A 20871-nucleotide genomic window follows, 5' to 3' on the forward strand; every position below is an offset into this window, starting at 1 on the left:
AGATATTTATCCTCTTGATGCATATGGACACATGCAAAATTATATATTTACAAGTCTATTTATTGCAATTTGGTTAATACCAAAGGATTGGAAACTGGATACCCATCATAGACAGGGTGATCATATGTTGTGGGGGTTTTTTAACAGTACCAGTTCATACCCTGCTTACCCTTGTAAGCTTGACACCACATACCCAATTGGAGAAATAAGGACTGCGATTATTATATTCCTTATTTTCTGTTTCAGAGCTCTAAAATCTTAGAGCAATTTGACATAGTGACTTTATGGCTGTAGAATCTGATCATAAAAATGGAATTGTGATATTTGTATTTTTTACTCCATTTTTCTAATAATTTGTTTGTATTGGATTTTACAAAATTCCAGTCTGAAATTTAAAAAAGAAAAGAAAATCTGATCCTTCACCACAGATGATTTAGGAAATTGCTTGACACCATGCCCTGACAGCCTGAATCCACAGTGAGCAGGGTGGGCTCAAGCCTGGAAGTCTGCTATGTACTGTACTAGCTCAGGTGAGGATCTAAGAACCCTCTCTCATGCCACATGGGTGGGAACAGAAGGGCTCCAGCCTACTGAGTGTTCTGACGTCCAGTGGCTCTGGAACTGGGGGCAAGGTCCTCTCAGAGGCAGTATTAGCCCCACCATGGGGGTGACTGTCCTGGTCCAGAGGGAACAGTGGGCAAGATGATCCTAGCGGAATTCTGAGAATACAGTAGTCCCCCCCTTATTCGAGGCCTCACTTTCTGCAGTTTCGGTTATCAGTCAACCATGGTCTGAAAATATTAAATGGAAAATTACAGATATTTTGAGAGAGACCACATTTACATGACTTGTTACAGTATATTATTATTATAATTGTTCAATTTTATTACTAGTTATTGTTAATCTGTTACTGTGCCTAATTTATAAATTAAACTTTATCATAGGTTTATATGTATAGGGGGGAAAAACCATAGTATTTATGAGGTCTGGTACTATGCAGTTTTAGGCATGCACTGGGGGTCTTGGATGATATTGCCTGTGGATAAGGGGGGGCTACTGTAAATGCTAATACTCTGGCTGTGTCTTAAGAAGTAATGCCTTTATGATGAGCACATACCTGTTAGCAGACATGGCCTGACACAGCCACACCACCAGCTATCCTCCCAAACAGCCTCACTCAGACCTGCCGTTGGCACAAAACACTCGCCCTCACCTTGGACTCATACAAATAGCAGAGGGCCTCCTCTCAAGAGGTGAAATCATGACCACTTTTTAGGGCTGCTGACAGCAGCAAGTAAATCATCTAGCATAGTATTAATGACATAGTAGATACATGTTAGCTCACCTTTTTCATGTCAAACCCTCAAAAAAGTGGCTTTATCCCCAGTGCAGCACACTCTCCATCATTTACTTCTATTCGTTACCATCTATTTATTATCTTTTGCATATTGAACTAAGAAATCCTTGAAGACCCAGACTACTTCTTCAGCTCTGAATCCTTCATAGCTCACAGTCTAACTGATATGGATTTTTCATTGCTATTTATGGTATTAAGCAGTTGCATTCCTTTTAAATTACAGATATTAAAAATGTTTTTAATGGCAAAATATAGGCACAGAAAATCAGGCTCTTTTAATAAACATAGCCAAAGCATATAAATAAACATGACATATTTTACAAAAAGTAAAAACGATATTGCCTACACAAAGAAACACCCTTGGTTCTAAGAAAACAAAACATAAAACCGTACATCTCAGTAAGGATTCATTTGTAACTCCTTACTTTGCGAACTTAACATAATACGTTTTAACTTGACATTTGCTTTATCTTGTATGATACAAACATAACAAAATACACCAAACATCTTTTTAAAATATACAAACTTTAATGTAATTTCTGAGACCTAAATGTTTAAATTAACAGAAAAACTAATTTAATAAGCTATTCCTTTGGGCTGCAAGAGCAGTTTTATATCACACCTTTGCACCATAATCTTTGTATTTGGGGGTTCATCCTCCACTTTCTCTTCCTTCAAACTTCTGTTTATAAAAAGGAGTATTAATAAAGATAATAGAATTTATTTATGAGCTGTGGATGACAGTGTCTCATCCCCCTATTTCAATCCCCTTATTCTGGTTTGAAAATGCTGGGTAACAAAGACACCATTATACATGGCGTATAGATTTAGTATTGCTCCCTCAACTGGCAACAGAAGTTGCTCTTGAATGAGGTGCTGGATGCTCAGCGATCTCAGTGCCAGATGATTCTTAATTCTCTTGGGCCAACACCTACAGTTCACTCAGGAAGGGATTGGTGCAACACACCCTCCTTGAGAAGGCTCAGTCTGCTTGGAGAAATGTTGGATGAAGATAACTTAGTGCTTACAAGTGCTCTATTATAATAACAATTATAATAATATTAAACTATGTCAACTATTACTTTATTACCCTTACTCAATTTATGTTTTTTCTCTCTTTAAAACATTTTCTCCAAAATGATTAAAATACATATTTTTTAGATTATACCTTCCTTTTTCATCCTGCCTACTCATCCATAAGACAGTTCTCACAGGTTTACTGTTAGAAGGGAAGGAAGAGCCCATCAAATTTCTGAGCCTTTTACAAACAGAAAATAAATACTGCAAACATGTTCCATTATAGTTTTGGAAATCGTTTTGTATAAAGGAGAGAAAAGCAGAATGACCCTGTCCCCTCCCCAACCCAATCTTTGATGTTTGCTGTTCAATTTACTTTCTAAAGAGGCAGCTTGAGCTTCAAAGTAGATGGCTGTTTCCTTCCTGGTTAACAGCATAACCTGGATGTCAGATAAGCTGACCATGACACGGAGTGAGACTCTGGGCAAATGCCCACGAGCTTGGCAACCACCACGAGGGAAAACACAAGCCCTTTCTCTTCTGTTGCGTGTTCGGAGGGTGAGCATACTGGGCGTGGCCGCTGCCCCGGTTTCCATCAGAAGGTGACGACTCAGTATTCTGAAGGAGATGACAGCTTCTTGAAGGGCAGCAGTTTCCCATGAGTCAGCAAATGTGTGTTCAGAAAGATCCAGATCAGCATCTGCTTCTGATTTGTTTTTAAAGAAAATCGGTAGTCAGCTTTCAGCTGAAGCCGGCTGTGGATCACAGCATCGGCCAGCATGCCAGCCACGCGGGCCAGGGCAGCCCTCCGGGAAAGGTCTACTTAAAGATGAACGACCGAGACCGGATTGTGCCTTCCCTTTGGTCCAGCTGTTTTCTTATTTGAGACTGTAATAAAATGCACATACATGTGTGTGTGTTATTGAGCAATTTTAAGATAACAAACTCTGGCTTTGACAAATATTCAATAAGACATGCTGATTAGTAAGGAAATCATGCAACTGTAAGTTAATTATCATGTGCTCCCTCCCCAAGTTTTAATCTGTTTTTATTTTTTGTATTTTTCTCAGGAGAAATATAGTAAAGTGATTGCTCAAATGTGTGCAAATTGGGAATTGGCCTAATACTTCAAGTAATCCATAAATGCAATACTAGTAAATTAATCACAAGAAGACACAGATCTAAATTTATTTACGTGGAAAGATGTTCATAATATATTATTAGGTAGAGTGAGCAGGTAAAGAACACTTAAGAATGATTAAATTTTGTTTAAAAATATTTATTGGCACAGGGAGAAGTCTGAAATAATGTGCATTTGATGCATTTTTAACCTTAATTTTTCTTTTTCTTCCTTTTCGTTTTTCTTTTTTTAAATATATCTTTATTGATTTCAGAGAGAGGAAAGGGGAGGGAGAGAGAGAGAGATAGAAACATCAATGATGAGAGAGTCATTGATTGAGCCCGCAACCCAGGCATGTGCCCTGACCGGGAATCGAACCCCGATCACCTGGATCCTAGGTCAATGCTCAACTGCTGAGCCACGCCCGGCCAGGCTTAACCTTAATTTTTCTATAATGATTATATGTTGCTTGTATAATTACAGAATAGGAAGAATAAAAAATTCATATCTCCGCAAAGTTTTCATATGGCAAAAAATTTCCCACTGAATATCAAATACATTGGAATCATCTCAAATGAGTGCTATATTTATGTGGATTTCAAACTGAAAAGATAACCAAAGCCCAAGTCCCAGTATCTAGAAAGGAAGATTCAACAACATTCTATATATTAGCTAATTTCATAAAAACTTAATTAGAAAAATTCTTTATGTTTAAAAACATAAAGGGTTTCAAGATAATATGTAATTTTAGAAACCTTTAAGGACAATTTCTAGGCTAATAGTCACTAACTTACAAACACATACAAAACTGTATGAGACTGCCTGGCTTGCGTGACTCAGTGGTTGAGCATCCATCTAGGATCCAGGAGATCCCCGTTTGATTCCCAGTCAGGGCACATGCCCAGGTTTCGGGCTCCATCCCCAGTAAGGGGCGTGCAGGAGGCAGCCCATCAATGACTGTCATCATTGATGTTTCTCTCTCTCCCTCTCCTTTCCTCTCTCTGAAATCAAGAAAGAAACATTTTAAAAAAAAATGTATAAGACTGATAAATTTTTATATGCACTCCATATCCTCCCTGGGAAATATATAGGAAGCAGATAAAATAAATTACCTTTTGTCCTTGACCTGTACAAAGTGATGCTTATGTTGGAAATTAAGCTAAGTTCCTGTGGCAAGCTTTGTCTCTGACAATTTAAAAGGATTTTCAACTATAGAAATATGTTCAACTTTCCTCTGCCTTTCTGGTCCCATTTGCCCTCCTCCAGGCAAAAGTGGCCAAGCCTGCGCACTTAACAGAAGACCGACAGACACTCAGGCACAAGGTGTAAACCCCAGTGCGGGTCCATCCTTTCTCTTTTTACCCCTTTCTGCAGCCCTTCCATGTCCCAGAAGAATGAACAGAGTAGCCCACAAGCCTGCAAGTAGACACCCCAGTGATCTTGGGGATAGTCTGACTCTTGTCTCAAATCATCAGGATGTTATTTCTGAGCACTAGGCATCCATCCAGAAAACTTGTATAACTCACCAGTTTCCAGCGTAATATCTTGATCCACTCATCAGCTTCTACTCCTGTCTTTGCACAGAGATAAAACGTCCTGAATGGAAATACTAAGCTGATAAGACAAAAGAAAGAAGGTAAGATCCTCCAGGTGGTGAGCTGAATAGATATTCGTTGAACACTAACTAAGAGTATTCCAAGAAAACAAGAATTGAAAAAGGGCCCGGGGAAGCAGTCTGAAGAACTGGTGTAGATGGAGCTATTCCTGCCAGCACTCTGCAGAAATGTCAAGGACGTTATAGATTCATGTTATCATTATGGGTCAGATTTATATTTTCTAATGAGAATTTAAAGAAGAGGAAAACATGTCCAGGACACCCTCATATCCTTTTGTCTTAGACTGAATACAACGCTTCCATGTTTATTCAGCTGATCTGTAAAATTACTAACGGTGCTGTGATTCAAACAATACCCAAGACAGAGAGAAAGAGTTTGATGAAGGAGCTCACTCGGGTTAGCTTGCTTCGATGAGGATAACACCGCCCCCCTGTGGATGTGGGCAGTGTTAGCTACTCAGGCAGGCAAAAGAGAATGAAACTCCTTAGCTAGTCCTTCTGCCACCTCTGGCCACGAGTTAGTCTCTGCTGGAGGGAAGGTGAACTTTCCTACTAGGCACAAAAAACTTGTTCTAGGAATATATGGTAGCTCTTCATTTGATTTTCTCCTTGACTATAGAGTCAAAATTATTTGACTAATAAGTTCAGCTGTAGCTTACCTCTTGCCCATACTTCCTGTGCTTACAGTTGCAATGCAAAATACCAAAAACCTTTTTTCCCTTTCATGGGGGAAAAAAAAAAGCCTTGAACTGAAATGCCGAAAGGTTTTTATATCCTAAAGCCCAAACAGCATATTCTGTTTAAATCAGGAATTACTGTTGTATAAGTAAGAGGTCAGTCCCTGTGTACAAAAGGTACACCTACCTTCCTGTGAAGTCCTGCCAAGAGGTGAGTGGGCAGTGGGGGGAAGGAGGGAGTAACATTGTGCACACACTGTACAAAACTGGCTTCTGGAATCGTCAACGTTTGGTAATCCTTGTGGGAGACATTATTACTTGGCTATTAATACAGATAATATTTTCCTTTTTTCCTATTAATGGAACTCCAGATGATAAATTATAATTAGTTGAAGCCAATTATAATCATGCTATTACCTTTTTCCAGCTTCCTCTGCTGCTGGCAATGGCCATGGGACCCAGTCTAGGCCCATGACATGTGAGGGGAAATCTGATAGGACACTTTCTAGGAAAATGGACAGTCATGATTTACATGAACTTTGGAGTAGTGAGCATGAGGAAAAGGCCAACAAAACTGTAGAAACACAGGACCTGACCTTGTCAAGACAGCTGCCTGCCTCCCAATATTTTGTTATATGAGAAATATAAACCCCTGCTAGCTCATATGGTTCCTTTATGCAAAATTTTCAAAAGATGTCCATTCTTGGTTGATGCTATAGAATTAATTTCAATTTTTGTAGGTGTGATAAAGGTGTAGTTCTATAGGTGATATTTTTATTCTTAGGAGATGCATATTGAAGTAAAGTCCCATGATGTCTGTAACTTACTTTTAATTGGTTCAGGAAAAAAAGTGAATAGATAGAGATAAAGCAAATATGGCAAAATATTAACAACTGATGCATCTAGGGGAGGGATATATGGATATATGTCTTTCAACTTTTGTATGCTTGAAAACTTTAAAATGAAAGTTGGTTGGAAATAAGACACCTCTTTCTCAACATACTTTACTTCTCCCAGTTAGAAAATTGTCATGCTAGCCCGGCCGGGCGTGGCTCAGCAGTTGAGCCTTGACCTAGGATCCAGGCGATCGGGGTTTGATCCCCGGTCAGGGCACATGCCCGGGTTGTGGGCTCAATCAATGACTCTCTCATCATTGATGGTTCTATCTCTCTCCCTCCCTCTCCTTGCCTCTCTCTGAGGTCAATAAAGATATATTTAAAAAAAAAAAAAGAAAATTGTCATGCTAGACTGATTATGTCAGAACAAAACACTTTTGTGTCATCTCCCAGAAATTGCCATAACAATACAAATCACCCATCATTGGAGTCAACGAAGTTGTTTAAGATGTGAGTGGGACTCTTACGTGTCTCACGCTTGGGCAGTGTACAGCACAGTCAGCTGCACCCAGCAGACGTGCACTCCCAACCTAAATGCTCTGGGTGCTGGTTAAATCCACATCACTCAGACCTAAACATCTGTGCACACTAAGACAGTTTTTTATTCCTTAGGTAAAATAAGTGGCAAGAAGACTTTAAAAAACATTTCTTTTATCAAACAACTTACCAAAAGCAGTTTACCCTTTCCTGTGAGTAATCAAATTGTACAGCTGAACATTCTGTTAAGTCTAGGATCCGAATTGGTTCTGGTGACTTAAAAAAAAAATTAAAACCACTCATGTCATCATAAAAACTCACATATCTGTTCATCACTTATTCCCCTAACAAACCTTCCACTATGTGCAACCGTCAGTTTTTCCTTTCACCGAGGGCATAAAGATTAGAAAACCTACTAAGGGAAGTAACATATTCCTGGTTTGGAAGTAGGCCTACTGGACACTAAGAAGACATTGATTTATCAATTTTAATTTGATGGAGATGGATTTTAACACATGGAAGGGAGTCATTTTTCTCATGTTTTTTAAACTACTTTCTCAGAAATGTTATATAGAGAAAGTGAAAAGAAATGAAATAAATTTAAATCGGCTTAATGAAATGGACTTGGGACATGGACATCCTTTTAATAAAGGGACAAATTGCTGCAAAAGACAGTGAATACACTGTGGCAAGAGAACAATCCCACTGCCCTAGTTAAGCTGGTCCCAGAGAGCAGTTCCTGGAATACACGCCTCATCTTTGCAAAAGAACTTGGCTCATATCAGGAATCAAGAACTCACATCTCCACCAATTTATTAGGTGTTGCAGATGTTCATAAGGAAAATTTGGGGGATTTTAAAGGCAGATATTCTTTTCATCTAGAGAGCTGATTTTTAAAGGGAAAATGTATTATGTTTCTTACCATCTGGTCTTTGAAGTATTTCAGTTCATTCCTGTGCAAAGTGAACCACCTTGTTTTCCAGGTCTGAGGGAAAAAAAAATCAGAACACATAAGTTTTGAACACAGAAAATATCCAAAAGATAAGGTACAATAAGATATTCTTGTGGTATCATTTCTGAAAAAAAGGTTTCAAAATATCTACAAAAATTAAAATGATTTTATGCATTCAGCTCATAGTAAAGGCAAGAATATTATTTGCATATTTAAACAAATAAAAAAATAGCCTACCATAAATATTCAAGGTGTTTTATAACAAACACTAAAATTTCCATTTAATTAACTGTAATAAGGATAGATATAATTTTTTGAGCATCTGCTGTGGGCTTATCCTTGGAGGGTATCCCCCCAGAAATGTATACACTCTTAATAGCTGATAGCTCAATTGATGTTTCTTTCTTTTCATATTTAACTCATTGGAATTAATAATTATTCAAAGTGTGTATACATTTTTTGGGACACCCCGTATATTATAGCCAATCCTCACACAACGCCAAATATTATTATTATTATTCCTGTTTTACAAATATGCAAATTGAGGTTTGGGAACCACAGACCACACAATATTCTAAACTTCGCCTAAGAATTCCATGGCATTGATGGTAAAAACTGTTGTTCCCCAAACCCTAATCTCATCCTAAGTGCCAATGTGCCTGGTTAAAAAAATAACAATGGATCTAAAACTAAATCTGCTATGAATATGAATATGTCCTGTCCTTAGGGAACATTCAGTCTAGGAGGGACACAAATAACTAAATGTTTAAATTCAATTCAAGCAGGGAAGTACCCTCGAGAGATAGGAAGTGCCCTGACTCTTGAAATAGGAAGGGTAAAGACATTTCATGAAGGTCTTCTTGGCACAGTAAAATGAGAGAGAGTAACTTTAAAAACATGACCACATAAATAGAGGGGCAGTTAAACACCCAGACTAGTAAAGTCCTAAATTGTATTTTCTTTGGGATTTTTTAAAAAACATAGTACATTAATGCCAGTGATTTTTTTTTTTGATTTTTTTTTTTTTGCCTTCTTACAGGTACCATTTTATATAATTTCAACTTCTTCGTTAAAAAATAATATTTTTAAAGCAATATGCTAGAGGTAACTTGCTACTTTCATCCTCCATCATTCCCGTTAAAAAAGGATTGTATTTTTTTCTTGGGTATTAACTGTAAGTTACTCTGATACCTTTGGCTTTGCCAAAGAATAGTCAAGTAATTTCCCAGAATTTTAACTAATATTAGCCATCCAGATGAACTCTGGAAACAGGCAAATATTATAACTGGGTCCAAATGAGCAGGCAGTGAATGCTTTTAAAAAGTGTCAAAGTGAGAACTGAGCCTGCGTGGCGCACTGTCCTCCCTCGGGCCGGCCCCGGGCCGCTCGCCCCCTTACCTTGACCAGGCCGCCCTGCTTGGTGAGGTAGCCCTCCTTGGTGCCCAGCTGGAAGAGAAAGAGGCGCCCAGTGAAGCCCAGAGCTAGCACAACATGATCTTTGTCTTTCTATTTCTGTCCTATCTTTAAATAAAACACTTGTTTGCCTTTGATCTTTAAATAATCACCTTTCATTCTTCACCTAGGCGCTTGAAAGCCCTTCCTGTGTTGTTAGAGACTGTCAGACTGGGTTGTCTTGCATAATTCTGTAGCAACAGGCAACAACTGAAGTGCTCTCTTCTAACTGGACTTAGCGATTTGCAAACAATAAACCGCATCTTACCCCTTATAAAAGTTATTTATGGGCAAAGTGTGTCATGTGAAACCCAGCTGCTTGGATGGCTGCAGGGGTGCTAGGAGCATGAACACTCACACACATACACGTTGCCACTGGGTCAACACATGGGGGAAACTGGATTAAGCAAAATAAAAGGAATTTCTTTACTTCCGTGATTCCCAGGGTCTGTATTATGCTGATGTGCTTTGTGAATTTTTAAAAGGAAACATTAGAAATACCATGCCAATATTTATTTTATTGCATAATCCTCCACCAACCCCCCTCTTTTGTTTTTCATAGACCATTTCTTGAGACCTATATTCCATGGAACAGACTTTCCAGAATGCAGATTTATTTATACTTGATTCATCCAAAAGGAATTGGAAGTGAGAATGAGTCATTTCTTCTAACACTTACATCATTAATTCAAGGGTAACAACGTCACACACTTCCCTAGGAAATATAAACTGTCACAAACGGTGAGGAACTGTGGTAAGAGAAATATGCATACAATAAGAGCCTTAAGAAGAAGAAATTTATAATTTTATAGATTTCCGCAGCAATTGAACTCCTGGTAAGATATTTTGTTCTAATATGGTGTTATAATATATCTTATATTAGTAAAAAAAAAAAAAAGAATAAAAATGGGGAAATAATTTAGTTGACTTCAAGGTTTTTTTTCTGGGAGTTTCCAGAGTATTTTTTCCTGAGGTAAATTCTCCCTCCCAAATAAAGAGGAACAACAACCACCACAGTAAAAAGAGTTAAAGCAAGAAATAATATATGACCACTTTTTTAAAAATTCATATAGCATTAAAGTAAGGATGAACTTCCCAAGTGTTCATTTAACTAATACTAAACAGTATTGGTGAATTTGATTTAGCAGAATCAGTTTGATTTATCTTGACATTAAAAGAAATTGAAGTGACAACTTAGTTTGGTGGTTGCATCATGGAAGTGACAATTGTTGCAGGTTAAAGTTTGCTGAGGCAAAATAATGAAGGGTAAATTGTTACATAGATGACCCTGATAGAATTGTTCTTTGAAATCAAGCTAAGGAATTAAGCTACAGACTTCATTGTACCTCCATCCAAGCAATATACTATAAGTCTAGTATTTTTCTAGGGTTTTGGTAGGTAAGTGGAAGGCTGCAGAGGGAAGAGCTGAGAATATTAATGTTATTCATGGTCTCAGGAGATAAGAAAGGAAATAACTATATAGCAGATTTATCATTTAAAATAGTTATGATTTGTAACAGGAAAGATATTTATAAGTAAGTGTCCCAAATTGGAAACCACCGAAATGTTTAAAAATAAAGGATTAGCCTTCCTACCATCCTTTCTATCTGTTTGTGTGCCTGCCTGCCTGCTTGCCTTAAATTTAAGCAAAAGTCATTGGGTGGGGCGGAGCAAGGTAGGTATCAATGTGAGTGCGCCCAGGGTCTCCACCTCAGGGCAGGGTGGACCCAAGCAGGGTGCAGAGGGCCTCCGTGTGGATACGGTGGCTGCAGCAGCATGGAGTGAGGCACCGAATGCCGGCAGGTGAGGAGGGCTTTCTGCCCGAAGGGACGGACGTGGCGAACGGGGCATCGTTTTAGAGCCACGTCAGGCTAGGCTGGCATCTGAGGTGAGGGTAGGAGGGGCAATGGCCAGGCAGTGGTTCCTGGGCAATAGGAGATAGCTTACATTTGATTGATCACAAATAAGTAAGTGTATTGAAGATCATTGGATCCATATTCCTCACTGTGAGATAAGGGAGTTACAAAAATGAAAAGTGAAAACACTAGAATGAGTCTTGTCATGTTGGATTAGGATTGGAGGTATTGTCATTAACTTATGGATAAATGCTGGATGGATAGCTAGGTATAGATATAGATAGGTATAGGGATAGATGGATAGATGATGATAGATAGATGATAGAGAGATAGAGAGAAATAGAAGTAGAAATAAATACAGATGTCAATATAGGTATGTGTACATATGTATATACATACATACTTTTGCTAGCGCTGTTCTCAGAATGGGTTGGGAGAGTGACATACCAATAACAATAAGTATGTAGCACCCAGGTTTTGGTTTCTAAAGTACCACTCTCCAGAAGAAAGAACAGAGCTTCTTGGAGAAATAGCTGATTCTAGAGATGGACATGAAGAATGTACAGATAAGCCTGGAACACTTTGCTATACCAGAAAGTAAGAAAATTCTCAAAGAATTATGAGGCTATAATGGCATAGAAGTCACCTTGAATGGGTTCTTGCTGGCCAATCTGGGAAAATTTAAAGGATCAAAATAAATGATAGTCATGATTACAATGATTGATATAAAAATAAATGATTGCAGAAGTTCAGAAAATAAAAAGCTTTTTCTTACAATAGAATAACAACCAATATGTGTAAAAGGAAAAATAGAATCACAGAATCACTATTTGGCAACAATATAATACTAATTAAATAGCCAAGAAATATCAATGGACGCTAAAACTGGTAGATAAAAGTTTAATGGAACAGCATATTAACTGAAATCTCAACCTTCCCCAAAATATTCATTAATAAAAAAGGGAATAAAGTCATTTCAGAGTGAAGAAACCTGGCAGATGCCACCTAATCAAGCAATCAAGCATACCTTAATGAGACAAACTGAAATTACTTTCCACCCCAGAAGATGCACTGAGAAGGGTATTTCTACCAAAAATGCAAAACTTGAATCTAATCTTAAGGCATCATCAGACAAATCAAAGTTGAAGAATAGTTCATAAAATAACTGGCCTTTAATTTTCAGAAGCACCAAAGTCATCAAATCAAGGAAAAACTGAGGAAGTGTCCCAGAGTGAAGAATACTCAAGAGGGGGGCAAATAAATGCCACTTGTGACTGTGGACAGAGCCTTTTGCACTATAGGACCTTACTGGGAAAACTGGTGAAACCTGAATGAGATCCCTGGATGGGGCGGTGGCACTGCATCTATGTTAATTTTCTAATTTGAATGGCTTTAGGCGGTCATGTAGGCAAATGTTCTTCTGTGTAGGAAATACACACTGAAGTATTGGGGTGATGGGGCATCATGTAGGTAATTTATTCTCAAATGGCTCAGCAACAAATACATTTCTTTGTACTATTATTTTTTCTAATTTTTGTTGAATTTATTGGGCTGACATTGGTTAATAAAATTATGTATATTGTATTGTGTGTTCACTACCCTGAGTCACATCTCCTTCCATCACCATTTATCCCCCCTTTACCATCTTCTACACACCCCACACCCCGCCCTCCTTTCCTTCTGGTAATCACCATACTGTTGTCTGTGAGTTGTGTGTTTTGTTTTGTTTTCTTAATCCCTTCCCATTTTTCACCCAGCCCTCCAACCCCCTTCCCTTCTGACAGTTGTCAGTCTGTTTTCTGCATCTGAGTCTATTTCTATTTTGTTTGTTAGTTTATTTTGTTCATTACATTCCACATATAAGTGAAATCATCTGGTCTTTCTCTGACTAGCTTATCTCACTTAGCATAATACTCTCCAGGTCCATCCAAGTTGACACGAAAGGTAAGATTTTCTTCTTTTTTAAAGACAAGTAGTATTCTATTGTGTAAATGTCCCACACCTTTTTATCCACTCATCTACTGATGGACATTTGGGCTGTTTCCAAGTCTTGACCATTGTAAACACGGCAATGAACATAGGGGTGCATATATTCTTTTAAATTAGTTTCAGGTTTCCTCAGATATATTCCCAGAAGTGGAATCGCTGGGTCATAAAGTAGTTCTATTTTTAATTTTTTTAGATAACTCCATACTGCTTTCCGCAGTGGCTGTGCCAGTCTGTGTTCCCACCAACAGTGCCCGGGGGCTCCCTTTTCTCCACACCCTCGCCAGCACTTGTTTGTGGATTTATTGATGGAGCCATTCTGACAGGTGCAGGTGATATCTCATTGTGGTTTTAATTTGCATCTCTCTGAAGATTAGTAACATTGAGCATCTTCTCATATGTTTATTGGCCATCTGTATGTCCTGTTTGGAGAATTGTCTATTCAGGTCCTTTGCCCATTTTTTATCAAATTTTTTTTTGGTGTTGAGTTTTAAGTTCTTTATAAGTTTTGGATATTATCCCCTTACTGGCAACATATTGGCAAATATGTTCTGCCATTCAGTGGGTTGTTTTTTCATTTTGTTGATGGCTTCCTTTGCTGTGCAAAATCTTTTTAGTTTGATGTAGTCCTATTGGTTTATTTTTTCTTTTGTTTCCCTTGCCTGAGGCAATATATCAGGAAAAACACTGCTATGAGAAATGTCTGAGATTTTACTGCCTATATTTTCTCCTGGGATTTTTATGGTTTCGAGTCTAACATTTAAGTCTTTAATCCATTTGAATTTATTGTCTTTTTAAAAAATTTATCTTTATTGTGGAAAGTACTGCAGATGTCCCCTTTTATTACCCCATTGACCCCCTCACCCCACATCCACCCCTGGGGTTTATTCTTGTGTATGATATAATCTTTGTACTATTCTTGAAATTTTTTTCTGTAAGTTTGAAATTATTTAAAATAATAAGTGACATGTATATTTTCAACAAATCTCTAATAACCACCAAAAACAGAATGTAAAAACATAATGGAGGATTAACTAAATAAATTATGGTGTATCCAAATATTGGAATATTTAAGAATTTGTTTTAATGATGTTTAGGAAGATTACATAATGACATGGAAGATGCCCATAGATAATTAAACAAGCACATTCTAACCCTACTTACAATGAAGAACCTATCACATATAATATGTACGTTTCATATATATAATATAGAATCTTTATTCAAGAAAAAGGCTGGGATAGGCAGTCAAGTGTTAACTGTGTGAAGAACTTCAAAGACAAAATACTAAAAAAGGCAAACATACAAGGGGAGTGTCCAAGAAAAGGAACTATAAAATGTGTTAAAGAGATAACAGAATAAAGAGAGAAAGTTCTTGCAGAAGCCAAGGGAACGGAAATCTTAGAAGGAAGTTGTTAAAAATGTCAAATACCACAAAAGGAAAGCTAAGGAAGCTAACATTTTAGATAGGACCTATTCTATGTTAGGCACTTGAAATACATTATCTCACTTAATCCCTACCAACGTAACTAACTGGTATTTCACATTTCCCAGGTTCAAAACAGAACTCCTCTTTCCCATCCCCCAAACCCACTCCTCCTGCCATCTTAGCCATCTCAGTAAGTGGAGAAGTATTTACCCTGTTGCTCTTTCACTTAGCACATTCGATCCGTGAATAACCATGCCTCTGCCTTATGACCCAGTGATTCCACTTCTGGGAATATATCTGAAGAAACCCAAAACACTAACTTGGAAGAATACATACATGTTCATTGTATTCACAACAGCCAAGACTCAGAAGCAACCTAGGTGCCCATCAGCAGATGAGTGGATCAAAAAGCTGTGGCACACAATAGAATACTACTTGTCTTTAGAAAAGAAGGAAATCTTACCTTTTGTCTCAGCTCGGATGGACCTGGAGAGTATTACGCTAAGTGAAATAAGGCAGTCAGAGAAAGATCAGGTAATTTCACTTATATGTGGAATGTAATGAACAAAATAAACTAACAAACAAAATAGAAACACACTCAGAAATGCCGAGAACAGACTCACAGCTGTCAGAGGGGAGGAGGTGGGGGTCTGGGTGAAAAAAGTGAATAGATTAAGCAAAACAAAAAAACCCTCATAGACAGACAACAGTATGGTGATTATCAGAGGGAAAGGAGGGCTGGGGGAGGTAAAAGAGGGTAAAAGGAGGATAAATGGTGATGGAGGGAGATGTCACTCTGGGTGGTGAACACACAATACAATATACAGATGATTTATTACAGAATTGTTCACCTGAAAACTATATAATTTTATTAACCAATGTCACCCCAATAAAGTCAATTTAAAAAGAAAAGGTTTAAATAAGTGAATTAGTTAAATTTCATCCTCAGGAAACCAATCCTATGTTGTTTATAAAATATATAAACAGCAGTTTCCCCAAATGCAGTTGCCAAAGGACGTTAAACATTGCTGCACAAGCATTTACGTTTCTGGGCAATAGGACATTTGCTTTCATTTTCACTTCAAGCAAGAAGTTCTTTTTTTCTGTAAATAAGACTAAATTTTCTTCCTCTAGTGTCAGAGCTTATGCAAGACCTGCATCCCAAAAAGGGAAGAGAGACATCCAGAAGCCCTCAGAGCTCTCAGGTTGGAGATGGAGGTACAGTATCATGTTGGCACTGGTGGTAACAATGAAGGATGAGAACTCATGTTTCATAAGGAACAAGAGCATCTGATCTACCAGAACTATTTCCCCAGGCAGCTGGTCCAGTTATCAATCATTCCTTAGTGAGGGGCAATAAGAAACTGTTCAGTATCCACTAGAAACCTTATAATTTTCTGTCTATTTAGTGCACAGGAAACTTCAGGAATTCTCATTATATAGTGTGAGTGCAGTCATTCTCAACTACTCACTCACCACTGTTTTTAAAACTCTATTATAACCTGGCTGGTGTGACTCAATGGCTGAGCATCAACCTATGATCCAGGAGATTGAGGTTCGGTTCTGGGTCAGGGCACATGCCCAGGTTGCGGGCTTGACCCTCAGTGGGGGACATGCAGGAGGCAGCCGATCAATGACCCTCTCATCATTGATGTTTCTATATCTTTCTCTCCCTCTCCCTTCCTCTCTCTGAAATCAATAATGACATATTTAAAAATAAAAACTAAAAACTCCATTATACAAAACCTCCTATGTTTGACCGTATTTAGACACTTGGGCAGGTAATTCATCTGATATCTGGAATGAGCAAAGAAGATAAGTAATAAGGCTTCCAGGGTTTGGTCTAAAGTGGCCTACTTCTTCCTAAGCATACTGCATCTCATGCTCACACCAACTCTTCAAATTGGGTATTACCTGCATTTTACTGTTGATAAAGGACACACTTAGTAGAGTATGGTACGATTGATCTTGAGTGGAGATCTTTAGAAGAAGGGTGAAAGGGGAGGATGTGAAGTTAAACTGAGAGCACAAATGAATGAGATGTTGAAGCGACTGGTGATGGGGTAAGGATGGGTAAAGAGGGAAGTTAGGAATGACCGAGCCTGCTGGAAAACAAAGAATTAGAAGGTAGGTCTTAATTTGTTTTTTGGTTTGATGGTGATTTGTCCTGTTTTCCTAAATTTCTTTAGTTCTGAGGCCTGATGCTTCCCCCTCCAACTCTAACAAAGCTGAAACATCTTTCTTAACCATTTTCCAGGGATTTAATTTTGAGTAGCTGCAGCTAGTGACAAGAATGTAATGGGTGTTGTGAACCTGGCCAGGCTGTAAAGCTACAAAGACAAGGTCTGATTCTTCTCCTGAGCAGTGTCAGGCTGCTGAGAAGGGCAGGCCCATGTGCAGGTAGTTAGCCTCCAGTATGCCAAGTCCCGAATAAAGCGAACAGAGGGTGCTTGGGAGCACAGAAGAGGGGCATTTTACAGGAACCGAGGAGGGGCTAGGAAGCCTTCCTGGAAGATACTGATCCCTGATGCAAGTCTTGTAAAATGAGGGGACAGTGTGGTGTTGGTAGCATTTCAGATGCAGGCATGGAAGAGGAGCACAATCAGAAATGCATGTCGTTGAGAGGCAGGCTCACAGCGTGAGTGTGGGCATAGCATGGGGCGAGGCCCGAGGAGTGAGCAGGGTCCAGGCCCGCTGAGAAGACCGTGGGCACCACAGAGGAATGTTAAGCCAGAAGGTCATATGGTGAATCTGTTGTTGGTGCTTTTTATTGATTTCAGAGAGAGGAAGGGAGGTATAGAGAGATAGAAACATCAATGATGAGAGAGAATCATTGATTGGCTGCCTCCTGCATGCCCCTGACTGGGGATCGAGCCTGCAATCCTGGCATGTGCCCTGGCCGGGAGTTGAACCTCAGTTTCCTAGACCATAGGTCGATGCTCAACTGTTGAGCCATGATGGTCAGGTGGCTGTTTTTTAAGAGAGATGTCTCTGATGGCAGAGTAGAAAAAATACTGCAGACACAGAAAGGTCACACACATTTTAATATAATTGTAGGTGAATATCTCCAAGTGATTATTTTTCAAGAGCAATGATTGCTCTTTAGAATTAGTTCTTTGTTTCATTTATCATCTGCATACATCCAGATGTCTTACATCAGGAGTATTCAGCAAACAAAGAGAAAAAGAATAGAGGAGCCTCGAGCATAATGTAGGGCAGAGAGTGCTGGAGAGGAATCTTTGCAGGGTCACAGCTCACAGAACAAACAGAAGTGGACTCTTAGAAGAACAATGAGAGCTCTGGGTGCACTCAGACTGTGCAATGGCACGCGTTACAAAGAAGGCAAGTGTTTTCTGTCTGTACCCTTCATTCAGTGAAGGAAAAAAGACTAGGAAAAATAACATCTAATCACATTGCTTTTTTTTTTTACAATTTATGTTGAACCAGATGACCTGAGTCATAGATATCAAACCTTATGCTCTTTCCAGGTTTTATGTCCCAAGTTAGAATTTTTATGTGAACGAACATACCTTGAAAAGTATATCATTCTTATTGCACTTTATTGCTATTGGACAGTAAGAGAGCTGCATCAGATAGATGCCACTTACCGAAGGTGCAGTGGGCACCAGGTCATTTTCTGTTCTTCCCGTCTGCATTGCTGTGTGAACCCGGACCGATTCATAAATGGAAGGTTCTTCCACTTTTCTTGGATAGGGATGTTTCAGAACAATCAGAGTGCCTGATGAAGGGAAAAAACCCACACACATATTCAAATAGTTTCCCCAGAAAGAAGGTCCAGATGCTAACAACCGATAACTGTGGCTGGATTGTAGTGTCTTGTTTGTTCATGTAGTCACTTGTTTATTTTCTTAGCATTTTTCGAGTACGTATCACTATGTGCCAGGCACTCAAGCTGAACACTGGAGATATGAAGTGTGATGAGATGACTCTGGCTTCCTAGTGCTCAGAGAGAACTATCAATAGATAACACTTAACAAATAGTCATTCAAATGAGCAGGGTAAGAGACCAATGTCAGCGATATGAACAAAGCAGGCTGGTGACTCCCGGAGGCCCTGAAGAAGAAATCTTTCCATGGAACACTTCAGAAAAGCTTTCCTAGAAGAGGTGATATCGATGTAGGCCATAAGCAATAACTGAAGTTTTCCAGGTAGACTTACAAAAGCCATGAAAACAAACCCCACAAATGCCCTGGGGTGTAGGAGGATTACTCCACTGCCCTATTTCTTACTAGTTTTAGAGCAAACTCATAACAAATCACTGGATCTCAAAAAAGTGGATTCACAGCTTCTCTCTACTGGCACCCACCACCCAATTAATGAAAAACTAACCAAAGCCTTTGTGTATCTTATGTGAGCATACTGTGAATATTCACTCCTGTCTAAAGGAGGGTGGTCCAGGTGGAAAACAGGTCAGCCCATGGGCCAGGCTTTGAGGGCCTGGGCACATCTCTCAGGGGCTGGGAGCAGTTCCGACTCTAAGCTTTGGACCCGAAGTTCAAAGTCAATCAGAAACTAGAAACTCTGACTACAAAAAAGTAAGTGAAGAGTTTTTTCCCCTTTGCTATGGCTTCTTCCTTTTTACTTTACTAGGGTCTCTTGTACAGCAGGCTTGGGATTGTACTAGACCCTGGGGGAGATGAAAGAATGCAGTAATTCATTCAACAAATATTTACTGAGCTCTACTATATGTCAGGCACTTGTCTAGATACAACAGCAAACAAGGGAGATATAGCATCTGCTCTGTGGCAGGGGAGACAGAAAAAAATTGGGAGGAAAAATGTCAGGTAAGAGAAGTGTTTTGAACAAACTAATAGAGCAAGGCAAGGGAACAGAGAGCAAAAAGCATGGAGATGGGCAAGGGTGATATTTATATGGGTGGGCAGAAGGACTCCTTTGAAAAGGTAATTGGAAAAATTATAGAAAGTATGGACCTTGAATTGGAGTGAGAGTAAGGCCATGGGGGAAAAAAAAATACCTCCTCTGTAGTTATAAAACTCTTATTAATAATGATAAACCTACAAACATAATAAAATCTTTCTACGGTGCTTGAGTGCCCACGATGTACTCTCTGTACAAACACAACCGGGGCTTCTGATACCTGGGCCCCGATAACTCACTGCTGTAGAGTGAAAAGGAGCTTTGAGAGCGGCCCAAAGAGGGTTTCTGATCTCGGCCCCAGCCTAGAATGGGAGACTCTGGTCCCCTCCTCTTTCTGCATCTAGCTCACTTCGGTGGCATTGGGATCACAATGAAAACGGCCTTTTGCAGTTATCAGAAAAGCCCCAGTCCCATCCTGACACACTGTCAGTGCTCTCTTTTGTCAATGTGATCCCTTCATGAGAACAGATCTAGTCATATCAGGACAGGGCCAGTTACAGCGTTACAGTCATAATGAAAGCAGCGACACCTAAATCAAGAGCAGCCGCTGTGCAGGCTCGGGGCTGTGTGAACACAGTTGTAACATGGCAGATGCTTGATGAATTTGGGGCTGGCACCTATGTGACCTACCCCCGAGAAACACCTCCAGCGATGTGCCTGGCATCACCCTAGTGCCAGGAAGAGCCAGCACCGCCACTCAGTACCTGTTGACCTTGGACAGTCCCTCTAGCTTTTGTTTCCTCCTCTGACAGGTGAGGGTAACTACCCCTTCTTCATAAGGCTGTTTTAAGCACCAATAAAGAAGTGTTTGCAAAAGGATTATAAAAATGTTAGATGTTATTATTCTTTGCTATAGAGTATTTTTAAATCCTTAAATGAAAGTCCAGTGTTCTCATCTTTGGGAGCATAAATTCTAAAATGTTACATTAAAAAGAACAAATGTGTAACATTCTGCTAAGAGTAACAATGGAAATTGTCTAGTGGTCACTGACTACTGTGCTAAGATATATCAGAGCCTCCTGAACACCTCTGTCCGACAGTGGAGGACAGGGGGACTGGAGCCCAGGCATCAAAGCAACTCACAAGTGAGAAAGAATGAGAAATCTCCTGCTTTATCTTCAAAGTTGATGCTAAATTT

The 20871-nt window shown here is 39.2% G+C and overlaps 1 protein-coding gene across 2 annotated transcripts in view; it reads right to left on the reverse strand.

The window, feature by feature from the left end:
- Positions 1-1406: 1406 nt before the first annotated feature.
- DAPP1 (dual adaptor of phosphotyrosine and 3-phosphoinositides 1) overlaps positions 1407-20871 on the reverse strand; it is a 48259-nt gene continuing 28794 nt past the window's right edge. The window contains exons 4-9 of one of the 2 annotated variants that reach the window (XM_016223628.2): positions 18443-18573; positions 9510-9557; positions 8082-8144; positions 7350-7435; positions 5021-5108; positions 1407-3262 (exon numbers count right to left, since the gene is read on the reverse strand). In XM_016223628.2, the coding sequence (XP_016079114.1) occupies positions 3194-3262; positions 5021-5108; positions 7350-7435; positions 8082-8144; positions 9510-9557; positions 18443-18573 (485 nt within the window). In that variant the 3' untranslated portion in view covers positions 1407-3193. The remainder of the gene's footprint in view (positions 3263-5020; positions 5109-7349; positions 7436-8081; positions 8145-9509; positions 9558-18442; positions 18574-20871) is intronic. The other variant, XM_087826460.1, reaches the window with a different exon arrangement.

This window comes from Miniopterus natalensis, chromosome 1 (assembly GCF_054644295.1).
Source record: "Miniopterus natalensis isolate mMinNat1 chromosome 1, mMinNat1.hap1, whole genome shotgun sequence".
In the NCBI taxonomy this organism is placed as follows: domain Eukaryota; kingdom Metazoa; phylum Chordata; class Mammalia; order Chiroptera; family Miniopteridae; genus Miniopterus; species Miniopterus natalensis.